Raw genomic sequence first — 12,788 nt, 5'->3', positions numbered from 1 at the left:
TAAGGAATAGAGATAAAACACATTCCTGAGCACAAGAATTCTTCATGTGGGGAACTGCCAGCATAACCAAGGGTTTATATTAGGTAGAATCACTGTGACACTTTGAAAGAATTTAATTCATATAAAAGAGAATATGTCTCACTCATCAATAACTGTAGCTGCTTATCTGGATTACTGGGAACCTACAGACTGGTTCCAAGCCTAAAAGAATCTGATTTGATATTTCTACCTAGTTTATCTCATTTTATGTAACTGCTGCCAACATGTCAGTTTTGATTTGATACAAAGTATAAAAGTCTATTCCCTGCATTATGAGAGAAAGAAAAAAATTATAAGAAAAATAAAGTGTGTTAGACAATTACTAAAGTTTTACTACTTGAATCACTGCTAAACATTTTTATAAATCTATAAACATTTATAATTTTAGCAGTTATGGAATGCAGGCAAAAAGAAAGATTTAAAAAATTACAGGAAAAGTATGTTTCATAAAGGTAGTGCTTTCCACACTGTCCGGTGGTCCTAACATTTTTAGAAAAGAATACCTACACAAAAGAGCAAGCTCTCAAAATTCATTACATATACATCTTGCCACAAAACATTTTCTATAATCTGCTTCAGTGTCTGAGCTGTGTTGAAGTCAGTGATTTGTACATTCTGTGGCTTCAGTTATTTCTTTTAAAATCAGCTTCCAGACTTCTGAGAACTGAATCTTTGCCAGGACTGAGTCAAGTTTTCCTACCTTTTGAATGAGTTTGTTTCTTCATCTCTGTGTATTTCTCAAAAATACAAGACCAGTTTGCATAACAATTGGGAGTCAGAATTGGATTTTAAAAGGCCATCAGTATCCTTCGGCATCTGTTATCACCAGGACTCTCACACCACATTGCTCTGAATATTCCCTGATCTGACCCAATCCCAAACCCTCTCCTCTCCTCACCCACAGCTCCTACTGGGCCCTCTGGATCTCCTATTTTTGATTCCAAAACCCTATGCATACAATCTCATCTCCAAACTTTCTTCCTCCCTCCTATTGTAGCTGAAACCTGATGGACCAGTGAGTCTAATGTTTACCCTACAGCACACTCACCGGGAGGCCAGGTATCTTTTGGTACCATAAGAAATTGTTTCACATATATATAATTTGCCATATATCCTTCCCTACTTACACTCTTAGAGGATATTGTAAATTTGGGTAGCACATAAATTTAGTAGCATTCTAGTAGCTATGATTTAGTCATCCTAGTAGCATTTGGAAATGCAGACTCATTTTAAAGTGCTCAGAAGGCTGGTTATTGTTTTATGACAGTTTTTTAACTTTCTTATAGAACCTCATTTAGAAACACAGCAATTTTAGCTAATCCTTTAAATTAGTAGTCAGACTCTATTAGCTCAGGATTAGTTGATTTATTACATTACAAGTGGAATGATTGATTGATTCAACTATTTATGGACTCACTATTATACACTAAGTCCATACACAGGCTAGGTACTAGGAAATGCCTTCGGAATATAATAAACAAGACAGATGTGGGCTCTTCCTTCAGGAGGAGATATATATAAACAAATAAGAGCACAGCTTATTAATTATAAATGGCAATTAACACAAACTATTATTTAACTCCACACGTACTGCACAGGAAAAGTCTAGTGTGCAGTGCCCAGGGTGGGAGGAAGTAGAATTTAAAGCGGATCAGCTTGTTGAGAATGGATGGTTCTGGCAAGAGAAACCAGAAAACTAGGTGAGAGCAAAGAAAATTTTACCAGCTCTTTTCCTTCTATTTATATAGACCAATGATTGATGCCCAAGGAGCCCCTGCATTATGGCAGATTTGGTGTATGGAACTGTGTTTATTTTTCAGTGAAATAAAGGGAACGGTTTTAGTTTTGTCTGGCTTAAAAAAATTCTGGCAGTCACAGCTGGGAGTTTTCATATATTGCTTCTGCCCACTTACTATGATGATGTTGGTGATGCCCACGAGTAAGTGGCCTGTGGATTCAGAACACGTTGGCTTTTTTTTTTTTAATTGATGAAGATTTACTGAAAAGCAACATAGTTTGGAACCTTCCAGAAACGGAATCTTCATAAAAAGCAAATAATCCCTGAATATCTTAATATAGAGCTGGGAGGGTGGTGCTGTTCTTTGACAGTTTGTTGCTGTAGCTGTTACCATTGTTCTTAAATGATTATGTTTCTTAGTATACACTGGTTTTCAGTGTCTAAGATAAATACTGTACCATCTCCAAGGTCAATCTCTCCCAACAGCCTAAAATTTGTTTCTGTTTTATAATTTTGAGAATGCCAACACATACCTTCCAAAATCAAACAATATTTTTTCATCAAAGGCACAACTGAATTTTATCAGTTAATTAGTATTTAATCTCATCAGAGATAAATTTTTGACAAAAGTTATATTTTCAGTGAGATCACATGAATCCAATTCCCAACCTAAGAACTATTAATTTATTTTGGCTTTCTGCTTCCTGTTAGTAGTCTTCAGAGACACAGTAGAGTTGTTTACTGGTATGTAAACAGCAGACTAGGGGATAAGTGCTTGGATTCAATAACTCTCGTTTTTCTCTTGGAGTTTCATAAATGTTTTCCAGGTTTTTACATAGGGTTTTTTTTTTTTTTTTCTTATTCAGGATTTATCATGCAAAGACTGTTTTTTTAAATTCAGCGAATGAATAATTCTTTTGTTTTTTATCATTCTTCAAAGCATATATAGCATTTCCTGATTCCAGTCAGTTTAACTATCAGAAAAAAAATACCTGACTCAATGCAGAATAATATCAATCATAGGGACATTGTTCTGGTTTTGATTTCAAAGCAACCACTGAGTAAGGCTCCACTGAACTGCAACATGAATCAGCATTTAGCGAGGCTGGGTTTAAACCTCTACTCCAGATTCTGAACGACAGAGAACTTCTAAATAGGGCACCGTTTGTTCACAGTTTTAGGTCTCTGTGATTTACTTGGCTTTATTAGACAATAGGGGCTTTGGTTCAGTTATATTTTTAACATCCCTTAAAAATAAAGCAAAGAGTATTCCCATTTTGGATGAGGATTAGTATGGTGGAGGAAATGAAGAATTTACAAGTGCTGGGTGTCCAGGGATTATGCGCTGGGCTCTGTGCTGGATTGCCTCGGTTAATACGTTTTTGGTTGCATGTAATAGAAACTGGCTCTGGCTGGCTTAAGGGAAAAAAGTATTCTTCCAACTGGCATATTGGAAGAATATTTGGGTAGCTCAAAGAATCCAAGACTCAGGAAAGGCAGCGATCAGGGGACATCTGACCTCAGAAGCAGAGTTCATGTCTGGCCCCCCAGGGTAAAATAGTTGAAGTATCTCAGCACATGACTCTTCACAGGAGGCCAATGTGGTCTTCACCTGTGGGTTAGCCAGTCAACGTTAGAGGGGCAGAATAATATTGTTTGGCCAGTTGTTTGTGGGCAACTGCACCTGTATTTTGTAGGCAGTTCCCAGAGAAAGGGGGCTTATTGTGAACTGGTGGCCACGCCAGTGAGGTCTACTCTATGGGGCATTTTACAAGGTTAATTTTCACAAAAAGCCTATAAAAATCACTATTTTCACCTCACAAACGAGAAAACAGAGACTCAAATTGGTTAGGCAACTTGTCCAATGTTCTACAGTTAGAATGTGGCAGGGCTAGAATTCCAATTAGGCTTATAAGAGGGGGCTAGCCTCCTTCTTTAAAGATTAAAATATCTGATGACTACATGGGATAAAAATTTCCAGATAATTTCTTATGGAGAGACTATTAGGTATCTCCAGGGTACTAGAAAGAGTAAAACTGCCTGTTGAAAGCTCTGGGGTTGAAGCCCAACTCTACCTGGTCATCAAGGGCAATTAAACATCAAATATTCACTAACATCGAATCTCCTTAACAAGGTTATTTTAACTTCACAGGGGTGTTGAGCTAACATGTGAAAATAGTTGGCTCAAAGCAGATACTCATTTTTTTTTGAGGAAATAACTATTCTAATAATCAACCCTCAAGCATGCTACTAAAAATAGAGTCACAGTTTGACAGTGGCTTTGTCATTCAAAAAACAGAATTCCTCTCTTACCTTTAGTCTTGCAGAATGGTGCCTTATTCACCTAAACATAAAGGTAGAAAATGCTATATAAAGAGAGTTAAGGAAACCATACAATAGGAGGGGAAAGTTTTAGATACAAAACATTTGACTACTTTGACACTTCGGGCTCACATTTCAAGGAAAATCTCTTATCTTTGGGCACAGCACAATGCTTAATCATCTAATTCTCTTAGTGAATGCTACCTGAGATGGTTTATGTCCTTGTGATAACTAGGACAAAAACAGAATACAGTTCTAAATGTGGAAATCTATAACTTGAACATCACTGAAATAGATTATTAGCTAATTCAGTTTGGAAGGATTAATGTATCAAATAGTTTTATGTTCAGATGATTATTCTCAGTTATCTTTACGGATAACTCCATGGGAAAAAAGTATTTTAGCAATCTAAGAATTTATTATTGTGCATGGTGGTGTTCCTCAAGTATTCACAGGCTGATCAGTGTCGATCTGTTCCAAATTACTTCAGACCACAATTGCTCTATGTCAATAGCACAGACTAATGTAACCCCAAATGGAAGAAGAAAAATCCATTCTGTGCTGGTAGGGGTAGAAAGAGAGGTGTAGATTATTATATACTCTTGATATTTCTACAATTTTCTGGATCTTAGTTTCAGTGACCTGCTATGCTTCATTTTCATCTAAATCATATCTGAGTAACTTGTAAAATATCCTATCATTTAAAATTTGATGACAAAGAGTCAAGTGATTTTAAATGTGACCATAACATTATGTTATTGGCTTGTTGCTGAATTAAAAGCCCTTTTCCCCCTTTTTAACTATGCTGCATTTCAAGTCAGTGGCCTGCTTGCTTTAATTTCTTATTTAAATTTGTAAGAGAAAACTAAGTAGTCATTAACATTTAAAGATTCTTGATAAATATTATTATAATATTTAGGGGAAGGTATAAATTAAAAACATCATCATCCACGGGTGTAGAAGTTTGAGTAAGAAAAAACTTTTTTTAAATAATTAATTTTTTTTTAAGTATTAAAAAATAATAATAACCAAATAAGATTTGAAGCTCTTTTTTATTACACTGAGAAATTCTCAGAAAAGTACAAAGCCTATGAAAGTAGGAGCATTTCAGAAAACAAGACAGAAGGTTTGTATACATTTGTAATGATATTTTAGTTTTGACGTTTGAAAAAAACAAAACAAAACTCATGATTTCACATTGAAGCACGCTGCTCATGAATTAAGTACCTTCTGAAGTACTGGGAAAGTATTTCACATCTCTTATATTTGAACCCGAATCCCTATACATGGCTAAGTTATATTCTCTTTCTAGAGATTAAGTTCATGGTATGATTCATAAGAAAAACGATTTTATTGATTCATAGTGACTTTGAAAAAAAGAAATAAGCACATTAAACACATATATTCCTTTAAATGGTACATCAGATCAAAGTTGAATTAATTTAATAATCTTTAGTGTTGTTAATTGTTACCAATGAAAATACATAGATCCCACTACAGAAAAGAGGTTTGGTAATATCAGAATAATTCTCTGTCATATCAGTGTTTCATATATAAGTTATATAGATAAATAGGTGATGTTGAAAACCATGCTGTTTCTATCCTCAAAATCAAATAAATGTATGATGACATCCTAGAATCTTATCAAGTCATTGTGAAACAATAAGTAAAAAATATTTACTATTTTTGCCAAATACAATGTAACAGGGCACCAGAGGCTACAAAGTTTACTTAATTAACTTTTGGTAATCTGGTAATTTTCAATGGTTTTGGGGTCACATCATACTTTTTGTTGCTGCTACTACTACTGCTAATAAAATAATAGTAAATGTAAAGGAGAAAACAAAAGAAAATAAATTAGATCTCTTGTAGTTCTTCTAAATACTGTTTTGGTTTATCCTTGAAGTGGAAATCAATTTTCCAAGGTTTGGAAAGAAAACAAAAGCATCTTTATAATTCACAGCATGTATTTTAGAGGTCTAATGATTTATCCATTGCCAGTGTGGGTTAGCTTGTCACGTTCTCTTTATTCAATGTCAACTGGTTCCGTAGCTATTAAAGCACTTAACTGTTTCTGAGCACAAGAGAGGAACAGTTCCAAACTGGACAGGCTTCTTTGGCGGATGACTTGATCAAGCTGTTGATTTTTTTTAAAGAGAGAGAGAGAGAAAGAGAAAAAGAATATACTTAGTTGAGGGCTAAAGAATATTATGCTACAGAAGCCCACTAGAGAAACCTTTTAAGATGATGATTTAGAAAATCGAATAGTGCTTTAAACTCAGAGACAGTGCAGTCACTATTTCTGGCCTATCATCTAAGATGAGATGATAATCATTACAATTTTATAATTGATGTTGGTATTCAGTTATTGGAGAAATACCATAAATCTGATCAGAGTGATTTCAGATAATATAAAATAGTATATAAAAATACCAGCTCTTAATGAATATAAAGACTAGACATCCACAAATATCATAAAAATATAACAGATGCAAAAAACAGAAGAAAAACATGGTATAGAAAAACAGCATAATTACTCCATGCATAGAGTTTAACTGGGACAAAGGATAAGTGAGGATATAAACAATTTCCTGAAATTAGAGAAAGTTCTTGGGAAAGGTTTATTTTAAGAAACATGTGATATTGTTGAAACAAATTTGACTTGGTTTTCCTGTTGAGTTAGAGATTTTTTATTAGGATTGTTTTAGTGTATCAATAACAAATACAGTGAACAAAACCATAGAGGTTTAGTAATAAAAGTCATATAACAAAGAACTTTCTGGATGGCAAGGATTATTGGATACATCAAAAAAGGGTTTCTAACTCTTCTGCCCTAAGAAACTGCTCATTGTGTAAAAATAAACGACAACACATTACCTACAGGTTATAGAAGAACGGAGGAACTCAAAAGAAAGCCAAATAAATTCCATTTCATGATACATACCTGTCATATTTATGTAAAAGTTGACTATTCCTCCTACATGCTCCCCCCAATATAAAAGAAAAAAGACAAATCCAAACAAGAATTCTCTATTAAATTACACATCCATAATCCATTGAATTCAAAATGACTGAAAAAATGAAAGATTAAAATTTTGAAGTACCCTAAGAATTAATCAAAAAAATATATTATATTTAGCAAAATCCTCATGTAAAAAGATTGAAAACTACTAAGACTCCCTTCAATTCTAATATTTTGGGATTTTAATGTACATAAAGAAGTAAGATTCCTGCTTATCCTTTTCTCGCATGGGTTTTTTTTCCTTCCTCTCTCAGATGATACCTTTAGGTGAATATATACCTTCTGCTTACAAGTCTCTATCAAATAAGACAGTTCATTACAAGATAAACCCCAGGTGAGCAGAGAGTTGTCTGTCTTGCTGACTGTCGTACCCCAGCATGTAGAAGAGGGTTTGGCCACATGTTCGACATTCAATAGATATTTGCTGAGATTGACTGAATCAATAAATACTTAACCCGAATAGAGCAAGGCAATCTACTAGGAAATGATAGATGCACTTTTAATTCTAAAAGTAAAAACATGCTTAACCTAATTTAAAAGCTATGTAGGAGACTAAAGTTGAATTTTTTAATGTTTCATTTTAATACACATAAAACAGATTGAAATCTAATTATTTGCAGTTTTATAAAATTATTTTGCACTTGGTTCAAATTCAAATAGTACAGAAGGGTATACCAACACCTTGGTCCGGTCCATTCCTAGTGGTCTCTGTCTACTTTGGGTGTTTTCAAGCATTTAAAGACAGGTTTTCAAAAAATATTTGGTCCAGATCTTATAATTGTTAACTATGGCAGGGTTCACATAATCACTTTGTTTCACTGTCATTACTGGAAAATTTTCCTATTTCATTTTCAAGAAATTGCTTGACTGCATTCCATGATTTATTTAGCCGCTTTCCCATTGATAGACATGTAAGTTTATTCCAATTCTGTCTTGTTTATGAAGCAACAAGGAAATTTACAACCTGAGTGTACTACCTTCAGAAGTTGTCCAAGGGTTTCTCTTGGACAGATTCTAATACATGGAATTTCTACATCATAAGATTTGCATATTTTATTTTATTTATTTTTTTAGATGCAAAAATAATATAATGTGATATAACTGTGGTTGTACATATGTTCAACCATATGTTCACATGGGCACTGTATGAAGAATAGACTAGGAGAAGAGCAAGACAAAAAGCAGAGGTTCAATACACAAGGCCATCAGTAAACATGTGAAGAATAAATGAAATTAATGAAAAAATATCTCACTAAGAGAAAAAGTAAAATTTCTGACACTTCTAGGTAATTGACATAAAAATATTAGTCAATGGACTGATTAGACACATACTTCTCTCTTAGATGCCAAAGTATTTGTAATTCATTTTTACTGTCTGTGCAGTTGTTGTTTTCAGTGTTCCAGAATCCACGGAGTAATCCGCAACATTCTAGATGGGGAAAGCCAGCCTTTTGATTAGATACCTAGCCAGTCACCCCTCTTCATCTATTCATGTCCAATGCTTCTTTTAATCATTTATTTTATTTTTTATTGAATGAAAGATTCTTTAAATCGTATAGTGCTTTATAATTTCAAAGTTTCACACAGATGATTTCATATAATCCCGTAATAACCCTTTTTTTTAAGTTCTACCCCTACATTGTCCCTCCCCCCTTCTCTCTCTCCACTGGTAACCACTAGTTTGTTTTTTATATCTGTGAGTCTGCTTCTTTTTTTGTTTTATTCACTAGTTTATTTTTTAGATTCCACATATAAGTGATATTATACAATATTTGTCTTTCATTGTCTGATTTATTTCATTTAGCATAATGCCCTCCAAGTCCATCCATGTTGCTGCAAATGGCAAAATTTCATTCATTTTTATGGCTGAGCAATATTCCATTGTGTATATATATACACATACATACCACATCTTCTTTATCCATCACCTGTTGATGGACACTTAGGTTGCTTCCATACCCTGGCAATTGTAAATAGTGTTGCAATGAACATTGGGGTACATGTATCTTTCTGAATTAGTGTTTTTGTGCTTTTGGTTATATACCCACCTGTGGAATTGCTGGGTCATATGGTAATTCTAATTTTAGTTTTTTGAGAAACCTCCATATTGTTTTCCACAGTGGCTGCACCGATTTACATTCCCACCAACAGTGTAGGAGGGTTCACTTTTCTCCACATCCTCGTCAACATTAGTAAGTTCTGTTCTTTCTGATGACAGCCATTCTGACAGATGTGAGGCGATATCTCATTGTGGTTTCGATTTGCATTTCCCTGATGATTAGCGATGTCGAGCATCTTTTCATGTGCTTGTTGGCCATCTGCATTTCCTCTTCGGAAAAATGTCTATTCAGTTCTTCTGCCCATTTTTTAATTGGGTTGTCTGTTAGGACTTGCATATTTTAAACTGTGATAGTTATTACCAAATTGCTTTCCAGAGTGAGAGTACCAATTTATCAGTCCCATCTGTAGTGTATGGGAGGACCAGTTTTCCCTGTTTTCTTTTTAAACAGTTGCATAGTTGTCCACTGTATATTTATAATTTTATATAATGGATTATTTTATTATTTATTTAAAAATTATTCTATTGATAGACATTTGAATTGTTCCTAATCTTTTGCTATTATAATTAATGCTGTAATGAACACCTATCAACACAGACCTCTGTATACCTATGCTAGCATATCTTACAGAAACTGCTTGAGCCAAAAAATATGTCATCTGCAATGCTACTTCTGTCATAAATCTGGTTTACACATATGCATGAATCTGTCTTCAGGCTCCCTAGTCTAACTCCATAGACAATTCACCTATCCCTATGCAAATATATGCTGTCTTAATTACTACAACTGTATAATAAATTTTAATATATCACATATTACCTACCATATTACCAACCATACCATCAAATATTTCAGAAAAATATAAATTAATAAACACTTGTAATAAAACTGAATTTAAAAAGGAAGCAATCAGACTACAGATAGTTCAATACCCCTTTTTTTCATAAAATCCAAAAACCAAGCAAAATTTAAAAGTATATTATTTCGAGTTACATCAATAGGCAATATAACTTTTCTTTTAAAGGCCAAGGATATTATGCAATCAAAACTGAGGATAGGACTTCCCTGGTGGTGCAGTGGTTAAGAATACGCTTGCCAGTGCAGGGGACAAGGGTTCAAGCCCTGGTCCGGGAGGATCCCACATGCCGTGGAGCAAGTAGGCCCGTGTGCCACAACTACTGAGCCTGTGCTCTAGAGCCCAGGAGCCACAACTACTGAAGCTCGCGTGCCTAGAGCCCGTGCTCCGCAACAGGAGAAGCCACGGCAATGAGAAGTCCGCGCAACCGCAATGTAAAGTAGCGCCCCCCCGCCCCCTCCCTCCAAGGGGCGAAGAAACAAAGACCCAATGCAGCCAAAAATAAATAATAAATTAATAAATAAATTTATTTTAAAAAAACCCCTGAGGATAGTTGTATTTGGAAGATGGAATCAGGATGAAATATGTTGATTCATTTTGGAGGTGGCTTCATGGGGGTTTGTTTTACTATTATGGTTCATAACATACATACATATATATGTATATATATATATATATGTATATATATATATATGTATATATATATACACACATACATTAGATATAATAATTCAAAGTCTTTTAGAAGCCCCACCCCGAACAATCAGGAATTCAATTAAGAACAAAATTGATTTAATATCTTAGAATTTATGAATGTTAGATAGAGGAGAAACTTCTCCTTTTGATAGCGTATAGCACAAACTCATAATTGCACAAACTAGCAATCAACCTGCAATTGTTGTTAAGTAACAATCCTCTGGGTTATGCATCAGAATGAATATCCTGTAATTTCTTAAAAAGGAAGGATATGTACAAGGACAAAAAAGTTTGAGAGATTTCGATGTAAACATACCAAGCACTTCCCTTCTCTTGTTTGTGTTAAAGGTCACCCTGGAACTAGAAACCATAAGATGATGGATGTACTGACTTTGGGTTTAGGTAGCTAAACTTCACATCTTTCTCCATGCCTCCCCAGAACTGTCTGAAGAGAAGAATCCATTAAATAATCAGGAGTTCAACACTTTAAGGAGCAAGAAGGTAACTGATACTCTGTGAGGAAGAAGATAAATTGGGCCATTTCAGATTTAAGATCCCAATTTGGCGGGTGCTTTCTGGGCATGGTATGTAAGATCACGTCTATGAGGGGGACACTTGAGACCTTTCTCTTATAGTTCAGAGACAATTCCTCTCTCTGAAACAAGTACATCAAACTGATGTTCTTGGCAAATTCCTGAATTTCAACAGTTTCAGTTTTATTAGGCATGACCTTATTATCCTTTATTGAGGCAAGAAGAATTTTGGCAAAATATTCTTTTTGTACCCTTGAAGAGTGGGACTTAGTTCTGTTTTTGTGGCTTTCATCTCAAAGTGAATCAAAGATTTGTATTCTGTGACTTCACGCTGACAATGTTATGTCCAGAGTAGCGGCAGCAAACACTGGCTGTAGGATTTGCAATCTCTTCGTAACAGTGTAGCTCTAACTACTTTGTTTTCCCTTCTATTTACTGTTGCTTCAGCTGCTGTTCAGCTCTTTCAGATACCTGAAAAAAGAAACTGGAAATTCTGAGGTTTCTGAAACAGACACCTGGGCTTTATAAATCTTTTTCTCCATCTTTGTCATCTCTTCAGTTTGCTAGCATACTGCTGAAAACCATTTAGAAGCATACATACTACTTATTAAAAGTTAATATTAAGCTTAGGGGGTAAAAAGAAGACATGACTTTCCAATAATTTCCTGTATTAGATTTACCTTTCCATTAGTATTTCATGCCATAGCAAAAGAAAAAGAAAAACATCTCTAGACCTTGGCTTTTATTTCCTATCACCAACACACAATATGATGCATGGTGAACTCATACTGGTCAAGAGAGCAAAATTCAAATTCAGCTACAAAAAAAAAAAAAAGGCTTATTTTAATGGGACTGTTAAGAACACTGTTTATATCCCAGAAAATATGATACGTTGTTTTTGAATATATGTATGTATGTAAAATATATGTATACATATATTTAATATATATATTAAATATTAAATACACAGTACTAATTGTGATTTCAATATCTTCTGGGCTTTCACCAATAAGATATACCAGAAGATGTGAAAATATTAGGCCTACCTTTATCACTGTTACTTTTCCAACCTGCCCGCCTACATATTTTAAACTTATGCTTAAAAAGAGATATCCAGCAAATCAATTGATAGAAAATTACTCATAAACATATGTTTTATGTTTAGTAAAATGTTTAATGGATTCCATTTTCACATTCACTAACAAGCTCTTTCGTGAGCATTGAAGAAAGGTCAAGTATGATGATGCAGAACTGTAATTACTCAGGCAGATTTCCCAGTTGATATCATCACATTAGGTAAGAAGGACTATTTACCTTCTGATAAGAAGTGGAATAGTTCTTCAGGTTTTATTGCAACGCTGCCCTTTTAACAGTGCTGCTCGGGTATGAATGCCTTTATTTTTCTGACTTTATATGCATCCCCCACACATACACACACATCCTCAAGCTGTTTCATTTACATGCTTGAGATTGAGCCAATCCACTGATTCATTGGTCAATCAGCTGACCAGTAACAAAGTTA

At 34.4% G+C, this 12,788-nt stretch overlaps 1 protein-coding gene across 5 annotated transcripts in view; it reads right to left on the bottom strand.

The window, feature by feature from the left end:
* The window catches only part of CCDC91 (coiled-coil domain containing 91), a 425,558-nt gene that overhangs the window by 27,889 nt on the left and 384,881 nt on the right, over nt 1-12,788 (bottom strand). For 4 of the 5 annotated variants that reach the window (XM_059935542.1, XM_059935541.1, XM_059935545.1 and 1 more), the window contains one exon: nt 5,178-6,236. The exons of the other annotated variant lie outside the window; for it this stretch is intronic. In XM_059935542.1, coding sequence (XP_059791525.1) covers nt 6,126-6,236 — 111 coding nt within the window. In that variant the 3' untranslated portion in view covers nt 5,178-6,125. Of the gene's footprint in view, nt 1-5,177; nt 6,237-12,788 lie in introns of those variants that run through there. 5 annotated transcript variants of the gene reach the window in all.

This window comes from Balaenoptera ricei, chromosome 10 (assembly GCF_028023285.1).
Source record: "Balaenoptera ricei isolate mBalRic1 chromosome 10, mBalRic1.hap2, whole genome shotgun sequence".
NCBI lineage: Eukaryota > Metazoa > Chordata > Mammalia > Artiodactyla > Balaenopteridae > Balaenoptera > Balaenoptera ricei.
Note: the sequence above shows the minus strand (reverse complement) of the source record. Positions and strands in the feature narration are given on the sequence as shown.